The sequence below is a fragment of the Macrotis lagotis genome, chromosome 3, assembly GCF_037893015.1.
Source record: "Macrotis lagotis isolate mMagLag1 chromosome 3, bilby.v1.9.chrom.fasta, whole genome shotgun sequence".
Classification (NCBI taxonomy): Eukaryota; Metazoa; Chordata; class Mammalia; order Peramelemorphia; family Peramelidae; genus Macrotis; species Macrotis lagotis.
Window position 1 is genome coordinate 231,552,758 of NC_133660.1, and position 20,243 is coordinate 231,573,000.

The 20,243-nt window shown below is 36.5% G+C and overlaps 1 protein-coding gene and 1 pseudogene across 1 annotated transcript; both read right to left on the bottom strand.

The window, feature by feature from the left end:
* Positions 1 to 6,016: 6,016 nt before the first annotated feature.
* LOC141516458 (cardiolipin synthase (CMP-forming) pseudogene) lies at positions 6,017 to 6,800 on the bottom strand (annotated as a pseudogene).
* Positions 6,801 to 10,901: 4,101 nt separating this feature from the next.
* Positions 10,902 to 12,028, bottom strand: LOC141519326 (olfactory receptor 5P1-like). The gene is made up of 2 exons (XM_074231605.1): positions 11,446 to 12,028; positions 10,902 to 11,281 (listed from the first exon to the last, which is right to left on the bottom strand). The coding sequence occupies exons 1-2, from the start codon at positions 12,026 to 12,028 to the stop codon at positions 10,902 to 10,904; spliced, it is 963 nt and encodes a 320-aa protein (XP_074087706.1).
* Between the last annotated feature and the right edge of the window lie 8,215 nt (positions 12,029 to 20,243).

Genomic DNA, 20,243 nt, shown 5'->3' on the forward strand with positions numbered 1-20,243 from the left:
CCTGACCTATCCATGAACAATTGATGTTTGCCCAGGTATTTAAATCCGATATTATTTGCATGAGAAGAGTTTTGTAATTGTTTTCAAAAAGTTTCTGAGTCTGCCTTGGTAGGTAGACTTCTAGGTATTTTATTTTTTCTGAGGTTACTTTGAATGGGATTTCTCTTTCTAACTTTTTCTGCTGTTTCTTGCTAGTCATATATACAAATGTTGAGGATCCCTATGAAGACTTATTTTATATTCTGCTACTTTGCTAAAGTTGCTAATTTTTTCTAGTAGTTTTTAGATGACTTTTTGGGATCCTTTTGGTATACCATCATGTCATCTGCAAAGCATGAGAGTTTTGTTTCTTCCTTCCTTATTCTAATTCCTTCAATTTCTTTTTCTTCTCTTCTTGCTGAGGCTAACATTTCTAATATGATATTGAATAGTAGTGGTGATAATGGGCATCCATATTTCATCCCTGAATTTACTGGGGATGCCTCAAGTCTATCCCCATTGCAAATAATGCTTGTTGATGGTTTCAGATAGATACTGCTTACTATTCTAAGGAATAAACCATTTATTCCTACACTCTCTTATGTTTTTATTAGGAATGGGTACTATATTCTGTCAAAAGCTTTTTCAGCATCTATTGATATGATCATATGATTTCTGACAGGTATGTTTTTGACATATTTAATTACACTAACAGTTTTCCTAATATTGAACCAACCCTGCATGCCTGGGACAAATCTTACTTGGTTATAATGTATTATCCTAATGATAACTTGTAATTGCTTTGCTAATATTTTATTTAAGAGTTTTGTATCTATATTCATCAGGGAGATAGGTCTATAATTTTCTTTCTCTGTTTTAACTCTTCCTGGTTTAGGTATCTATGACACCATATTGGTGTCATAGAAAGAGTTAGGCAAAGACCTGCCTTCACCTTTTTTTCCAAAGAGTTTATATAGAATTGGAACCAATTGTTCCTTAAACATTTGATAGAATTCACTTATGAATCCATTTGGCCCTGTAGATTTTTTCTTAGGGAGTTCAATAATGGCTTGTTGAATTGCTTTTTTCTGAAATTGGGTTATTTAGGTATTTAATCTCCTCTTCATTTAACCTGGGCAACTTATATTTTTGTAAATATTCATCCAGTTCAGTTAAATTGTCAAATTTATTGGCATAGAGTTGGGCAAATAATTCCAAATTATTACTTTAATTTCCTCCTCATTGGTGGTGAGTTTACCTTTTTCATTTGTGATACTATCATTTTGATTTTCTTCTTTTTTTAATCAAATTGACCAGAGGTTTATCAATTTTATTGGTCTTTTCATAAAACCATATCTTGGTTTTATTTATTAGTTCAATAGATTTCTTGCTTTCAATTTTATTAATTTCTCCTTTAATTCTCAGAATTTCTAATTTGGTATTTAATTGGGGGTTTTAATTTGTTCTTTCTTTAATTTTTTGGTTGCATATTTATTTCATTGATTTCTTCTTTCTCTAACTTATTCATGTAAGCATTTAAAGATATAATATATCTCCTGACAGCTTCCTTGAGTGTATCCCATAGGTTTTGGTATGTTGTGTCATTATTGTCATTAGCTAGGATGAAACAATTCTTTCTATAATTTGTTGCTTGATCTACTCATTCTTTAAAATGAGGTTATTACAATTGGTCTTTTGTACCTCTTGATTTAATTAGATTTACCCCATTCAATCTCCCTCCAACCTCCCTTCTCCTTACTGCCCCCCATTTTTAAGGAGGTATTGTTTTTAAATCATTCTATCTGAGTCACAGAAAAGTTATGAATGTCCATCACTTCTCGCTATGTATAGTCTCTCTAATAGAATTACAATTCTCAAGAGTTATGAGATTCCTTCTCCCAAGTGGGTATATAACCAATTTCATCTTATTGTATAGCAGTTTTGAGGTTTTTTTTTTTACCTTTTCATGTGTCTCTTGAGCCTTCTGTTTGATGTCCAAGTTTTCTATTTGCCTCTGATATTTTAATCATGAAATCTTGGAAGTCTCCCATTTCATTGAATTTCCATCTTTTTCCCTGGAAGAGAAGGCTCAGCTTTTCTGGGTAGTGGATTCTTGGCTGCATTCCAAGCTCTCTTGCTCTTTGGAATATCTCATTCCAGGCCCTTCAGTCCTTTAATGTTGCTGTGGCCAGGTCCTGTGTAATCCTTACTGTGGCTCCTTGGTATTTAATTTTTTTCTTTCTGGCTGCTTGTAGGATTTTTTCTTTTATTTGATAGTCCTGGAATTCAGTCACAATATTCCTTGGTGTTTTCATTTTAGGATCTCTTTTGGAAGGGGACTGATGTATTCTTTCATTAACTATTTTTCCCTCTGGTTCCATGATATCAGGGCAATCGTTCATCACTAAATCCTGTAATACTAAGTCCAGGCTTATTTTCTGTTCAGTGTTTTCAGGAAGGCCAAATAATTCTCAGATTCTCCATTTTCAATTGGTTCTCGAGGTCAGTCATTTTGCTGATAAGGTATTTCACATTTTTCCTATTTTTTTATTTTTTTATTTTGTTTAATACAATCTTGTTGTCTCAAGAAGTCATTAGTTTCTGCCAATTATATTCTTTTTTTTAGAGAAGATTTTCCTTCATTGATCTTTTGCAACTCCTTTTTCTGAAATATTTTATTTATTTTGAGTTTTACAATTTCCCCCAATGTTACTTCCCTCCTCCACCCTCCACCAAGGACAATTTTGCGACTCCTTTTTCAGTTGGTCTATTCTATTTTTGAAGGACTTTTCTATTTGCCCAAATGTAGTTTTGAGAGAATCATTTTCTTTTTGCATTTGACGAACTGAGGATTTGAGAGAGTCATTTTCTTTTTGCATTTTCCCAATTGAAAAATTGAAGATCTTAGAGAGTTAGTCTCATTTTGTATTTGTCCAATTGTATTTTCCAAGGATTTGCTTTCTTGTTGCATGATGTTAAGTTTCTCTTGCAATGAGTTAATTTTCTCTTGAGTTTCTTTTCCCAATTTTTCCAATTGATTTTTAAACTCCTTTCTGATTTCTTCAAGGAAATCTTTCTGGGCTGGAAATCAGTTCATATTCTCCTCAGGAGTGCTAAATCTCTCTGGGTTAGAATCTTTCTCTTCTAAGTATTTCTTCATAGCTCCCCTCTTCTCTGACCTTTTTTCATTTTCTGTTGGGGGGGATGGGGAGCTGACTCTCAGTTTGGTTTTGAAGATCCTAGAGGCTTTGTTCACTTCGCTTAGTCATTCCAAGAGCCCGCCAGTAGGGGGTGTTGGTTGCTTTCTCTGGAGTGAGGTCCTTAGCAGCAGGGTCTGAGTTGAACTTGATCATTGGGCTGGGCCCTGGGGGAGGGAGTTAATCTCTTTCTGTAGAGTGAATTCTGTTGCCCTCAGGGGGTGGGGGGGCATTGTTTATTGTTTGTTCTGGGCAAAGGGCTTTGCTGAAAGTATGGAGCTCAGCTCCCTAGCCCAGCTCCTTATTCTTCAGGTATGCTCCCAGACTCTGTGCTGGAACTCACCCTCCCGAAGCTCCTCTCCAGCCACCCCCACCCCCAAGACTCTCCAGCTAAAGTTGGATCTCCCACCTGCCATTCACTGAAGTCTCTATGGCTGACCCTCTGGTGTCCCCCAGCTGCAGTCCCCATGCTGATCCTCTGCTCAAGTCTCATGGTTCACCCACAGTTCCCTGAGACAGATCTTCTTGGTAGGTGTTCTTCTCCTAGCTTCTCCTTCTGGGTTTTGTTGATAGAATTTCTATTAAGAGGTTTCTTTCATGTTATTTCTGAGGGGAAAGAGAGTGCACCTACCACAGTGCCTGTCTTCTCTCCACTATCTTGGCCAGAAGTGAGCACTTAGTATTTTAATAGCAAAATAAAGAACAGCAGTGGTACCTATTGATGCCAGAAGTTGATAACTTTAGACTCCAAATTTTTACCTTTGCATTGCAACACAAAATTTATGTTGTGTTTAGTAGCATTTAGGATATAAACCCTTGAGACCTTAACACCAGTTGTAACCTACATCATTAAAATGCAAATTGTAACCCACTGGGATTGAGTAAATTACAAAGACACAGAAGAAGTTTCTAAATTCTAGAAATTCTCAGGGCCCTTCATTTATTTTTTTTCTTTTGTTATGTTTATATAAGAAGTTTAAAAGATAAAACAATATTAGATAACAATATAGTAAAATTAGAATGATTTGTCATGGAATCTCTAAAAATAGTTTCAAGGATCAATATATGGAAATTGTTCCTGTGGTAATGTTCAATAAGTACGAAAATTTGTCCTTATCACCTCACTAGATCCATTTCAGTCATTCCACGACATTCCACAACAAATGATTACATGCATAAAAAACTGAGATGGAAAAGAACATCTATGAAGCTCAGTTTAGTAGAAACTACAGATCCTTTTAGAGAGGTATTATTCACAGTAAAGTCAATGATTCATATGTAAAGGCATATCGACAATCTTTTTAAGTTTCCTGATAAAATTTCTCTGGCATACAAGAATACATATGATACATGACACAAAGATTTCCTACACTTTCTATAGTTGTCAAACACTGAGCCAGCAGAGGTTCAGCCGAAAAGGATCATTGAGTCTCTGGTCATGAAAGGGGACAAATGGTTCTAGAGTTTGGTGAAATAATTTGGTTTTGTCCCCTCTATCTTTGAAACAGAGAAATTTGAAATGACTTCCTTTAAAAAAGATCTGCACATATATTAACTTATTATGTCCCAGAACACTACAGGGCAAGTTGAAGGTTGGGCAATCATATTATATATTTAGTTTGCTTTTATTATTTTAAATAGAATTTCACTTGAATGAATTTTTTTGGAGGGAGGGGACCAAGTTAAGCAGGAAATCAATATGGAGGATTCAGTGGATGTAATGAAGAATAATTGGAGTATGTAAACCATAGACAGGAACCCAGGAAGATACTAGGACATTGAAAGATCAGGAAGATCTAGGAGGTGGGAGTACAATCTGCAAATTTTCAGAAAAATAAGATGTATTCTCAGGACTGGAGTTACCTTGGGGCATTTTTATATATGTTTAGTTGGGCCATGTCATGCATCTGTAGTTTAGATTAACATCTAGTGGCTTGCTGAGACAAACTATCCAAAACTACTGCTCCAGGTATAATCTTAGCTATTATAGGAAAGTATTCTATGAATCAGACAATGATATCCCCAGTCTATATGTACACTGACTTGGTCTGACTTTATACTTTCACACCTATGCCAGCTATATCTTCCCCTCAATGTTCTTTTTTTTAAATTTTTTTTATTTTCTACTATTTTATTCCTTTATTATCTTCTTGAAAACAATATTTCCAGAAGTTTAAAAAAACTTGGAAAAATACACATCTTTTAAATTATTATTTATATATCACATGAACACAAGTTCTAATATTATGAAAACTTGTCTATTTTAGAAACATAGTGCAAAGTCATAAAGTAATCATTGATCCTTAGGTAGCAAACAGTAATATGTCCTCCCCTATGTTAAGTTTAACTATTCTGTTACTCATTATCCTGACATAAATAATAAATAAACTATTAGGCCAAAGATTTTGTAAGACTAAACACAATATGAATTCCATTATGTGTTTGACCTTATTTTCAAAACACACTGAATTGAATCCCTTTATAATTTAGCTTGTCATTCATATCACCATTCTTAACAAATGACATATCCAGATTAACTGTTACAGATCAGAGACTTGAAAAATAAAATTATTTACCCAAGTTGAATGTAAATTCACATTGAATCTAATTTCCTTCTCTTTCACTGACTTATGTCAGTGCTTTCTTAACAATGAAAATTCTACTTAATGTAACAAGGGAACCTGGATATAGGCTATTTTTCTGGAAATATTTCTTTTAAAAAATTCAAAATTGACTAATTTTAATTACTTTTAAGAAATCTAAGATTAAAAAATTCCAAATTATATTTTTATTTAAAAATACATTGGAAAATTCCATATATGTACAGTACATAATTTAAGCTTAATTTCACTGCACTTGACTTTACTTGGGATGATACTGACATGGTTTATGTTTTGATAAAGTCTTTCCCAAACTAACAAAAAAGGGAGAGTCCTGTAGATTACCAGCTGGTTCTGATGTAAATGATGTCTTGCTGCTTCCCAGATAATAATGATGGATGACATTTATTTGCCTTTTATCACCTGGACTGTTTTCCGACCATAATGATAATAACTGTAGGCTGATGCAGTTGTGGTGAAAGCTGTAAAACACCAAAGTATTTGAAGATAAATGCTGTCAACATAATTGAAAACGGGAGCTGCCAAAGAAGCTGCCACTAAAATTAACTGAGCTGCTGTATTCACCTTACTGATGAATGTTGGCTTTAACCTAGCAGAGGCATAGCAAGGATTGACATATCTATCTAGCAAGAGTTCGTGGTGATGGTAGAGCTCTGTATCTGATGTAAAAAACGGCAGCAATCAATACTATATCTCTTGCAATAATCATGTAAGTAAGTGAAACTGGAATAAGATCTGCACATGCCAAGCTAATATAGAGGACACTGATGAGAATTTTATCAGCAAGTGGATCAAGGGCACTTCCCAATGCTGATTTCTGGTTGGCCCAATTTCTAGCAATAAATCCATCCCAACAAATCCGTTAGCCCAGCTAAAGCAAAAACTCCTAGTGCAACATTAAAATCTTCTTCAATAATCAAATAACCCAAAACTGGGGCCAAGGCGATTCTTGTCATTGACAATAAATTTGGGATTGTCCATGGGTTTTCATACGGGCCGCGCGGAGGCCGGTCCAGCGCCCCGCTCTCGCGGCCCGGGGACACAGCTCCGGAGCGGGGCCCGGCAGCGGCCCCCAGGGTCCGGGCGGGACCCCAGCCCCCGCAGGAGGCGGCGGCGCCCGCCAGGAGCTCCTCGGGCCCGGCCGCCGCGGCCGGGGCCCCCCGCTCCACGCACAGGGCGCCGCGGGCTCGTGGGGCGAGCGAGAGGCCGCAGCCGGCGCCCCGGAGCACCCCCCGGGACCCCCGGCTCAGCCAGGCGGGCAGCATGGCGGCGGAGACGGCGGCCCGGCCGGGCAGCGAGCGCGGAGGTGGCCTCAGCGGCGGCGGCGACAGGCGCGGGGGACAAGCTCCTCCACGAAGGCGCGGCGCCCGGCGCCCGCCCGCCCCGCTAGCCCGGGGCTCGGCTCCGGCCCCCCCTCAATGTTCTAAGGAAACACTGAGTGATTATGAGGATGTCTTTATCTTTCTGTGAACTGGAACTCCCATTGCAATGTACTTTTTTTTATTGTTAGCTCACAACGAATACTGCCCCAGCTCCATTTGTCCAAATAATAGCAATGAAATTTAAAGCTGAAATGTGTAATCAGAAGATACAGCAGGCATAGCAGTAACAATGTTCCCCATTCCCTGATCCCTAGAAGAGGAGCACACTCTAGGCACCCTTGGTGCCTGGGGAAGCGTAGATTCTGATTTGCTACGTAGCATTCTTCCCACAAAATTCACATTAAAATTCGTCAAAACAATTAGATGAGTCTGAGACTTGGGTAAAACTAAGTTGTGTCCTCAAAACCTGAATACTAAGCTCATGATTCTAGTCTTGGCCCTCCACATTGTTTACTCTCTTGACTCTTCCCCTTCCCCTGGAAAAAAACTGTGATAAGCATGTTTGTGCACAGATGAGAGGGTGAGTTTGGCCACAATGCCAAAGAATTTCAAGTGGGACTGGAGCAAGTATGGTGGTAGATAGAGCAGCATTTGAATAGCAATTAAAGTTCTATCCATTTTGGCAGGGGAGGCAGCTTGAGAATACTGTCTGCGAATACTCCTTATTGCTACTCTGCCATTCAGCACAAATTATATGATTGATATGATTCTCCTCCTCCTCCTCCTCCTCCTCCTCCTCCTCCTCCTCCTCCTCCTCCTCCTCCTCCTTCTTCTTCTTCTTCTTCTCTCTCTCTCTCTCTCTCTCTCTCTCTCTCTCTCTCTCTCTCTCTCTCTCTGTCTGTCTCTCCCTCTTCCCTTCCCTGCCCCCTTTAGCTGGCAATATCTCTGTTAACCCCAAAGTCTTCTTCTTTGATCCATTTTGTTTACATTTTTCTTCAATTAGCATTGCAATGTGGGATCAGTCAAAAGTGTGATTGATCATGGCAATCTCTGGTTCACATTAAGTCCATTATTGGCAATTGGATGCAAGAGAGGGGGTAGTGCTGGGTTAGACCAAACATTCTATGGGGAGAGTATGCTATTGGAAATCTCATTATCATCAAGTCTCAAAGCTCTGAGATTAATTAAAGACGATCACATTGATTTTTATTTTACACTTTCCCAAAGTCTAAATCTAATTGTTGCCTTTAGGCAAAAGGTAAACCCAACAACAATTTCATTCTGGTAGAAGAATTGACAAGCTTACACAGTAGGTCACATCACATTCCCCTTTCTGCCCATGCTCACAAAGATACTCTCCTCCAAAGGTGGAACCATGGGTAGGGACTAAAGAGAAAGTCTCATTTGGTGAGAGGAGTAGCAATATAGCTGAAAAAGACTCACTGGCAAAGTGAGAGTCAAAGAGGAATACATTAAGGATCCTAATCCTTTATCTCCTGCTATAGTCTTGCTCAATCATTTCATCTCTATACAAGCCTTCCAAGAAAAGATGCTTCACTTTTTTTTTGTTTCATGAGTTGGGACAATCACAGGTTTTATCCCAGGTAACCAATCTACTGGAGATGCACTTCTTTGTACTTAGATAGACAAATTTTCTAAATGCAGATATGGTGCTTTGTCAACATGATATTTCAAGACAAAGGAACCCTTCAGAAAGCTTGTGTTCCAGTGGCTCATCCTTTTGAGCCCTTGGGTATGCTACTATGCTAGAATGAGGAATTTGAATTGGATTTTTTGCAATGTTGTTATTGCTGATGATGATTCTTCCATAAGATGACTACCATCTTTGGAAGTAAACTTGACCGAGCCATTACTTTTGAGCAACTGCTTTTTGTTTGAGCCTGCTCTTCCAGGGAACTGGGTTAATAAAGAGGAGAGAGTATGTTAAACCTCAATTGGTACCAGTTTCTAACTTTTGCTTATATTTCATCTTTTTTAGTAAATAACTCTTTTATCAAGCTCATTGATGATAATTAACATTAAATAATATTGGAAAATAAGGAATTTTGAGAGATATTAATTGATATTGGGGACTAAGGTTAGGAAAAAAAATGGAAATGGCATCAGGGGTTCAAGCTGATTGTATTAGAGGGAAGAAACAGCAGTGTCCCTTAAAGTTAAACCTAGAACCAAGAGGTCAGGAACATTGTTCTTTGAGCCCCCATGTACCAATGGTTATGTGAGTTGGGATAAGTGCCTCCTTAGAGTCTATATTTACAACCCAATAAAATAAAAAGAAATTATGAAGAAAAAAGAGAAAAAAGACTTATCAAATGGTGTAATTCTGATCATATTATACAAAGATGATTTTTTTTTGATGAAATGACATCATGCGGGAAAAGTTTAAAAGACTGACTTAAAGAATTGAATAGAAAATGCAGAATTATAATCAAAGTTAAATGTTAAACTTGAGTTAGAAAAAATATTATGTCAGCTGGCAGGACATAGGATACAAAAGTAGGAACGTGATATAGGAACCTGAACCTATGTTCAGACCTGGCCTCCTTATTTTAGCAAAATATTGAAAATCTGGAGAGCTAATAGAGGAGGATAGCTAAGTTGGTGGCTAATCAAAAAGAACTGGAACTGTTTACTGCATGCCAAGTACTATATACTATAATTTACAGTACAATAAAAAAGCAAAAAAAAGGATTTTCCTTCTAGGAGCTCACATTCTGTTGTGAGAGACACCACATAAATAACCAGGTCCATAACAATTATAAACAGAGTCCATGGAAAGTCATCTTAGAAAGGAAGGTAATTATTGCAACCATTGAGCTGTCTTGAGGAAAGCCCAGGAAACTAAGTGGCAGAGGTGTGGGGGGGGTTGCAAGATATATTAGGTCTGCAATATAGCCAGTGGAAGACACAGGTGATGGAGAGTCTTATGTGGAGGAAGACAAATAGCTCAGTGTATCTAGGTCAGACACTGTAAGGATGGAAGGAAAGGGTAAGACTAAACATAAGGGGTGAGGTTGAGAAAGTTTTTATTTTTAAATCATTCTTTATTGATTGCTTTTGTTTTTCATGGATTAAATTTCTTCTAGTAGCTTTCCTTTCTCGTCACTCCCAAAGACCTATTCAATAGGAAAAAGAATACTTTTTTCACACATATATTATGCCACAAATGCAGTCATTGACAAAAGGAATGTCACTGCATATATCAAAATATTTATAACACCACCTCTGTGGTAGAAAAGAACTGGAAACAAAGCAGTTACACAATGATTGAAGAAAGGCTAAAGAAATTGTGGCACATGAACACAATGGAATATTACTGTACTGTAAAAAATATGATTAATATAGAAAAATAAAAAAATGATCTGTTGCAGAGTGATGAAAGAGGCAAAAACAAAACACACACAGTGACTCTAACAATGGAAATAACAACTCCCCAAAATCAACAGATAATGAGTGTTGTAAGATTTCAAAACACAATCCCAGATCCAGAGCTGTGAGAAGACATGTCTTCCTAATCCTTTGTAGAAATGGTAAAGTCCATCCTTGAGGAATATCACATGTATTTTCAGAACTATGCAATGAGTCTTTAAATTCACAAATTTAACCCATCAAGCCATCAATTCAATACCCATTAATTTGTATGCTTCATTCTAACCAATATATCAATTAAAATATTAAATTTGTATGAAAAGGCAGTTTAACTTTTTCCTTTATATCTCCAAACTTATCACAATGCCTGGGTCATAGGTATTTAATAATATTTATTGAGTTGAGTTCAAAAATAAGTGGTATTTCCTACTCATGAATTTTCTCAAGGTGCCTTTTACTTCCTTGTTTCTTAGACTGTAGATCAAAGGGTTCAACATGGGGATCATTACAATATAGAAAACAGATACCACCTTATTCTCATCCATTGTGTAACTGAATTTAGGCATCACATAAATGAATATAACAGTGCCATAGAACAGAGTGACTGCTGTGAGGTGGTAGGAGCAAATTGAGAAAGCTTTGCATAGCCCCTCAGTGGAATTTATTTTCAGGACGGTGAAAAGGATGTATACATAAGATATTATGATAATTAACACTGTGATCACAATCGCCAACCCAGTGGAGGCAGCGGGGAGAATTCCAACAAGATTATCTGCAGAGATAGGGGCAGCTAGGTGGCGTAGTGGATAGAGCACTGGCCTTGGAGTCAGGAGTACCTGGGTTCAAATCTGGTCTTAGACACTTAATAATTACCTAGCTGTGTGGCCTTGGGCAAGCCACTTAACCCCATTTGCCTTGCAAAAAAAACCCTAAAACAAAGATTATCTGCAGAGGAGGATAGTTTCACAAGTGGAGAATAATCATAAAAAAAGTAATTGATCATATTGGGACCACAGAAGGATCGATTTAATAAGTAACCAGTAACAATACAAGCATTTACACAGCCACCTAGGTAGGATGTGATGAGTAACAGTGTGCAGACCCTAGTAGACATGTGGGTAAAGTAATGTAGGGGTCTACAGATGGCCATATACCTATCATAGGCCATGACAGCCAGCAAGATGCACTCAGCCATGCCAAAGGTGCCCCCACAGAACATTTGGGTCACACAGCCTTCCAGAGGGATTCTGATTTTGTCCACAAGGAAGTTCTTGAGCATAAGAGGTGTGACAATTGAGGAATATGTAGCATCTATGAAGGCCAAGTGACTGAGGAAAAGATACATAGGAGTGTGAAGTTGTGAGCTATTTCTGATCAATATGATTATGATAAGGTTACCTACTAAGGTGACAGCATAGACACCTATAAAGATCACAAAGAGAACAACACAAAGGGTTGGATCATCTGTTAATCCCAAGATAATGAATTCAGTCACAGCAGTGCAGTTATTGCCAGACATCTGTCTTGGAAAAAAGCCCTTAAAAGACAGAAGAGAAGGAGATTAATATAGAAACCAGGACTAAGATTTCTATAAGTCTATTGTTGTATTCAGGACATAATCACTGGCTACTTGTTACATGCCCATCTGACTATTTTACTCTTATACTTTGCTCCCATGTATCCAGTATGGGCATTCAATAGACCCATATGCAAAGCAGAAATTAATAATAATTTTCCTCTAAATTTTTCTCTGGGAACTGACAATATGCTAGAATTTGCCAGTTTTGTCATTTTGTCAGGTGAAAAAAAAGTCCATCAGTGTAGAGAGTAGTTGAACTCCCACCATAGGAATCTTTCTTAAATATAAGCAGAAACTATATCCCAATGAGCAAATGCTCTTCTGCTAACTAACCACTATTAATTCCTTCCAAAGAAACTGAGTCTAAATTATGATACTTGATCTCTCCAAAGACCACTTTTCACAAATGAAAATGTTATCTGCCTAATGTTAACTGACTATGAGTTAAGTCCTGATTTTCAAAATGATCCTAATGCTTTCAAATCACTAAGTCAAAGGAATGGGGAATCTGTATTACAAAGGGATACATTAGCCTAGATATTGCTAGACGAGGACATTTCCTATGGTAACCTCTGCTATTTCTAGGTCAAACAATGGGAAGTACTCACTCGTCCTGCTGTATATATGGAATCCTTCATTTGCAGAATGGCTTAGAAAACTTGTCTAGGGGTGGCTAGGTGGTGCAATGGATAGAGCACCGGCCTTGGAGTCAGGAGTACCTGAGTTCAAATTCGACCTGTGTAGCCTTGGGCAAGCCACTTAATCCCATTTGCCTTGCAAAAACCTAAAAAAAATTGTGGTCTAGGAAAATAGTGGCAGTTTCATACACCATAACCTGAGGAATAGGACTGCATTGGAGTGATGTGGAAATGTTTCTATGAACTGATGCAGAGTAAACTCAGTAGCACTTAAGGAACAGTTTATATGACAACCACCATAATCACAACAGAGAAAACCACTTTCAAAGACCTCTGAATTTGAACAAAAAGAGTGACAACATGTCTTCAATAGACTATGAAGATACTTTCCCTACCACTTCTTGGCAGAGGGGTGATGGACTAGAGATACAGAATGAGACATACATTTTAAGACATGGTGAATCTCTTGATAATTAAGGATCACAGAGGTTCAGTCATATACTCACACTCTCAGCTCTCCTTGCTGCAAGGCCAATTCTTTTTCAACCACATCAACCAATAAATATAGCAATGAAATTCCTCCCCCAAAACTTCAATGTGAAAAGTGAGGGAAAAATGATCCACAAAACAAATGTATCCAAATACATAGCGATCTTTATCTGTTTCCTGACTTAACTATTTTCTTTTAGGCACTTAACTGTGAAGGTTCAGGATATATGATATAACCTGTGGTAGATCAGAATTAACTTTCTAAGTTGCTGTAATTATGGTCTGTGCATATAGCATACTTTCAAATCTTTGGCCTCGAATGGCACTAGAGGGGACTAGCTATGTGCTTCCCTTATTTCTTTTAATAGAGGTAGTCGTTATTTAACATTTCTCAGCTTATCTTCTTCCCATCAAATTCTACTTACAGAAAAGATTATCACAAATATTACAGAGAAAGTAAAACCATTTATCAGGAGACCAGATACATGAAAACCCAAATCACACATGAATCTGAAAAGAGAGAGAGAGAGAGAGAGAGAGAGAGAGAGAGAGAGAGAGAGAGAGAGAGAGAGAGAAACAGAGACGAAGACAGAAACACAGAAATAGAGATGTAGAGATATAGGGACACAGAGTAGAGACAGAAAAATTTAGACAAAAATAGATAGACACAGAGACAGAGATATAGAAAAAAGAACCAGGGACAGAGAGAATATTTAAAACCTCATGTAAAACTGTTAACAATGCCACGAATAAGAAAAAGAATAGAAAGGCCCATTGGAAATAAGCTACAAATAAAATAATTTTATCTAAGTGTTTTTGTACCCAGACTAAAAACAGGAGTGATACCTACTGATGCAAGAAGATAACTTTAAACTCCACATAATTATCTTTGCATGGCAGCACCATATTTATGTTGAACTTAGTAGAATTTGGGTTAAAAGCCCTTGAACACCTTAATTCCAAATGCACCCTACATAATTAAGATGCTATTTCAAATCTACTGGGATTGAGAAAATTACAAACATGTAGATTACTTCTTTAAATTCTCAGAGGCCTTCATTTAATTTTTTTCTCTCTATCCAGGATTTTTAAAAAGTAAAAAACAAGATTGAATAGGAACACAGCCAAAACCAGCTTGATCTACCATGGAAACTCTCAAAAATTTTTCTGGCTCGACATGTGGCAATTATGTTTGTGATAAGGTTAACTAGATATGATATGACAATGTTTAGTCCTTTATTCTCAAGGAAAATAATGACATCAGAAAGGCATTGTCCTGACTTTGACTTGAATATGAATTGGATTTGAGTGAGGGGGATGCTGTGCAAAGTCACCAGCCTCAGGTTCTCCTCCAGAGCCATCTGGACCCAGGGGCAGATATAAATAAGCATAATTGGAGATGACTCTGGATTTGAGGCCATCCAATTTTAGTGACTTGCCCAAAGTCATAGAGTTAGTAAGTGTCTGAGGCTAGTTTTTTGAACTCAGGACCACCTAACTTCAGTGCTGACACTCTTTCCCTGTACCATTTAGGAAACTAGGAAGTTACTTGAGAAATCTAAAGCTTATGAAGGTCTAGAAGATATGATTAAATCTCAAATTTTCAGATAAATAAAATGGATTTTTAGGACTAGAGCTCTGTAAAAATTTTTCTTCTTGTTAACATGATTGTAGGACTGTATCTGATTTAATTCCATTTTTGGAATATTTTCTTACTACCTCATTCTTTGTAAAAGAATTACATCATATTACACCTAATTTTTATTTTTGGTCTAATTTATCTATTTTTTCAATTTCATGTAAACAACATTTTTTTTAACATTTTAAAGTTTGAATTCCATATTTTCTTTTTTTCCCTTCTTTCCCTTTCCTCTGATTGAGAAAGCAAGCAATTTGATATAGGTAATATTTACAAAGTTATATAAAATGTTTTCACATTACATGGTATATTAAAAAGCTGATAAAATCAAGAATGACAAAAAAATTTTAAGTATGCTTTAATCTGTATTCAGACTCCATCAGTTCTTTCTCTGGGATTGGGGAACATTTTTTTCAACATAAGTCTTCAGAACTTTTTTGGACTGTTTTATTGCTGAGAATGACACAGTCATTCACAATGGATCATTGCACAATACAGCTATTACTGTATACAGTGTTCTCCTTCACGCATGTAAACCTTCCCAAGGATTCTGTATGGATCCTGCCCCTCATTACTTAGAGCACAATAGTATTCCATCACAATCATATACTAACTACTACTTATTCAGTTATTTCCAGTTGATAGACATCCCCTCAATTTCCTATTTCCAGTCGCCCAAAAAGAGCTGCCAAAATGTCTTCATACCTATATGTCTTTTGCCCTTTTCTTTAATCTCTCTGGGTTACAGACTTAGTTGTGGTTTTGCTGAGTCGAAGGGCATGTACAGTTTAATAGCTCTTGGGTTTTGTTCAACATTGCTATCCATAAATTTGTATCAGTTCACAATTCCACCAATGGTTCATTCATGTTCCAATTTCCCCATAATCCCTTAAAACACTTGTCACTATTCTTTTATGTAATATGAGGCAATCTGACAGTTGTCATATAGTCCTCAGAGTTGTTTTAATTTGCAATTCTCTAATCAATTGTGATTTAAAACATTTTCTTTCCTTGGACTCTCTAGAGAGAGTTTTGAATTCTTCTGAAAATTGCTGTCTCATATCCTTTGATCCCTTATCAATTGGGAAATGATTCATATTGTTAAATATTGACTAAGTTCTCTATAGATTTGTAAAATGAGCCCTTTTTCACAAAAACCATAAAATTTCCTTCTAATCTTGGCTGCATTAGGTCTGTTTGTGCAAAACCTTTTTAGTTCAATGTAATCAAAACTATCTATTTTATATCCCACAATGCTTTCTACTTCTTGTGGATTCATAAATTCTTCCCTTAGCCAAACTCTGACAGGTAATTTTTTTCATGCATCCCTAATTCACTTATAATACCACCCTTCATGTGTAAATCATGTACTCATTTTAAATATATTTCAGTATGCAATTTAAGTTGTTTGTCTATATCTAATGATTGCTAAACCACTTTCCAGTTTCCTCAGGAATTTTAGTTAAAGACTGATTTCTTGTGCCCCCAAATCCTGGATATTTGGGTTGTCAAAAACTAGGTTATCATTGTTATTTACTGGTGTGTATTATATACCCAAAGCAAACTACTGATTTACCACTGTATTTCTTATCCAGGACCAGATGGTTTTGATGACTACCACTTTGTAATATAGTTTGAATCTTTTTGATTCCTTTAATTTGCTGGACTTTTTGTTGTTTCAGATGAATCATGTTCTTATCTTTTCTAGTTGTATTAAATAATTTTTAGTATGTTTGTAATGCATGTGACTGAATAAGCAAATCAATTTAGGTTAAATTGCCATTTTGGTCATTTGCTCTGCAAACTCATGAATAATTCATGTCTCCAATTATTTTGATTTGATTAGTTTGTGTTAAAAGTGTTTTGTAATTGTGTTCATATAGTTCCTGGGTTTATCTTAGTAAGGAGAATTCCCAGTATTTTATATCCTGTACAGTTACTTTGATTGAAGCTTCTCTTTCTGCAAGAGTTTCTTGGTAATAAATGAAAATGCTGGTCATTTTCTAATAGTGGATACATAAGCTACAATTATTTTCTTGGTGGTCTTTTTGCAAATCATTTTAATTTACTCTGCAATATAAAATTTAAAAAAGTCTCACAACTTATTTCTTGTCACCTTTGGGTATAAGGTAATTGTCCATAAATTTACTCCTTGTTCCTTCAAAAAAAAAAAACTTCAAAATCTTCTTCCTTTTAGCTATAACTTGCTCTTTTATTGCTGTCTTTTATTGCTGCTCTTTTTATTGCTCTCTTATTCTGGTGTGAATTACAGCAAAAATGCATGACATAATTCAGCTACTCAAGAATTTTGCCCACTTGTAGATGACTGGATATGTATTCCATTTCATTGAGAGTAATCATAGTTAATTTGATGTTTATACATTGGTTTGAGCTGGCCTTATTTTTCCACAACTATTCCAGGTCAATCCTCCTTTTACTTTTCTTAGGTTCCTACCTAGTGGACATGAATATATTTTAGTGTAATTCTATGGCCCTAAACTTCATTGCAAATGTTTTTCTGTTAGCTGACAATGATTACTACCCCAGTTCCATTTGTCAAATTAATACCAATGAGACTTTACAGAGGTTATTTCCATGGAAGATATAGCAAACACAAATGGACTAATATTGCCCCATAGCTAGAGGAGGAACTTATTCTCTTCTATAAGACCCTTAGACCCTGGGGACAGTGGGCTCAGACTTACCACAGTTTCTACATAGCATTCTTCTCTCCCATGTTCTCATTCAAATGTGGTAAAGCAACTGGATGAGTCTGAAAGTTAATTACTGCTAGGCTTTGTCCTGAAGGTCCTTCCTGAGAACCTGGATGCTAGACTCACTACTTCATTCCTATACCTCCACCTCGTTTGCTCTCTTGACCACTTCCTCTTCCCCTAAAATTTTTCTATGAGAAGAGGGTAAGTTTCTTTAATGTGCACAAGAATTTTAAGAGAAATTGGAGCTGTTATGATGTTGAATAGGTCAGTATTTGAACAACAACTCGAGCTCTTTTCCTTTTGGTCGGGGAGCAACCTGAGAATTCTATCAGGGAGGATTAGTCATTTGCAACTCTTCCACCCAGCACAAATGATATCATTGATCTGTCCATTCTTCACCTCTCTCCCTAGGTGGGAAAGCCTGTATTAACTGAAAGATTTTCCTGTTTTATCTAATTTATTTTTATATCTTTTCAGTGAACATTGCAATATGGCATTACTTAAAATGTGGTTGATCACAGCAATTTCCAGTTCAAATATGTTTCATTATTGGGAATTGAGATGTAGTGGCAGATTACCCAGAAAATATGACAGAGAAAAATACAGTAAAAAAATATCAACAGGGCAGCTAGGTGGCTCAGTGGATATGGAGTCAGGATGACCTGAGTTCAAATCCAGCCTCAGACACTTAATAATTACCTAGCTGTTTCACCTTGGGCAAGTCACTTAACCCCATTGCTTTGTAAAATCCAAAAAAAGGGGGGAAATGAAAAATATCAGGATCTTTATGCCTTTAAATCTCTGGGATTAATTAAATATGATCACATCAATTTTTATTACCCAACTTTGATAGTGATGTAAAAGTATGAATCTAATTGGTGTCCTTAGGCATAGGGTGAGTCCAATAATGATTACACTGTAAGGACATATTGACTTTCCCTTTTTGCTCTTGCTCTAAGACCCCCTCCAAAACTGGAGCCAAAAGTGGATGCTAAAGTGAAAGTCTCGTTTGGTTCTAGGAAGAGAAGAATGGCTTGCAAAAACTGTCAGTGTCCACACTAGAAAGGTGAGGGTGAGACAGGGATGGATTATGAATTCTAATCTTTTGTCTCTTGCTTCAGTCTAGGTTAATCATTTCACCTTCCACATATATACCCCCTCCTAGATATGCTGCTTCACATTTTCTTTAATAGAGACAGCCACAGTTTTCATTCCAGGTGGTCATTCTACTAGGCTGAACTTTATTAGACTTAGGCAGGTTTCCAAAATGCCAAGATGGTTTCTTGCCAGCACCATCTTTTAAGACTTTATGACAGGTGGCAGGTAGGTGGAGCAACAACCCTGAAATCAGGAAGACCTGAGTTTGAAATTAAGCCTCAAACACTTAATAATTATGTAGCTGAGTGACCTTGTGCAAGTCACTTAACCCCATTGCCTTACCAAAAAAAGAAAGACTTTACAGAATAAGATAAGAGAACTTTGGAAAACTTGTGTTCTAGTGACTCATTCTTTGAGAACTCACAAAGCCACCATACTAGAATACTAGAATTAGATTTAAATTTTCCCCATTGTTTTAATTCTTAAAGAGAATTAATGACATCAAATAGATGTTTTATGTTACACTTGAATTGGATTTAAGTGAGCCAGAACTGTACAAAGTTCAACCTCATTGTCTCCTCTAGCATCTAACAAAGACCAGTCTTAAGACAAAAGTTAAAACTGATCCAGGATGCAATGAATGTCCTTTGATGTAAATTAAAGTCTTTCCCAAGTCTTAATTGCCTTGTCTGAGGCAATGTTCATGCAGTGATTAATGGTTAGGTAAGAACTGAGACAAAAGTCTAATTTTACCATCCAGTCTAATTTGCCATCATGAAAATATGAATCTCAGGTCCAGGCATTCAACTATTCTAATTTAATCATTAATTTATTTTCGAATACACTCTGTGTCATCATTTCTACAAAAATAACATTAAAAGATGAAGTGAGTGACTTGTTAAAACAAAAACAATAGCTAACTTTTACATTGATAGATACTTTTACAAAACATTTCATATATATTAGCTTATTTGATATAGGTTAAAACAATGTATACAGTGACTAAAAGACATCAGAACTTTGATTAATCAATCATTCCCTTACCAATGTTGAGTGTAGAAGACAATAAGGAAACAAGAATTTAGCACATAGTTGCTAAACATTATAAATTAACCATTCATCTCCTTAACCACTGAACTCCTGACTTTTCTTGGTAAATTTGGAATTAGTGCATTATTGACTTTTTTGAAATGAACTTGGGGGACTCAAAATTCCAAACCTGTCCTTTCCATTTCATCATGCTACCATCCCAATGGGAGACCAGACCCCCATTCAGTCAAAGCTTTTTAATGGTCATTGACCATAATTCCTTTCTACTGTCTTTCACACTGAAACAGTGTTAAGGATTTCTTATCAACTACTGGAAACGTACTTTTGTTTCTTTAATCATGGTCAAGTGAAATTAAAATATACTTTGAGTATAACTTTACATGGACTCCCAATGAATTGTTTTTGTGGGTATTTATTTGAGTGTGTGTGTGTGTGTGTGTGTGTGTGTGTGTGTGTGTGTGTGATTGAGAGAGAGAGTCAATATCAGAAGTCATTTGAGTTTTTATTATTATTATTATTATTAT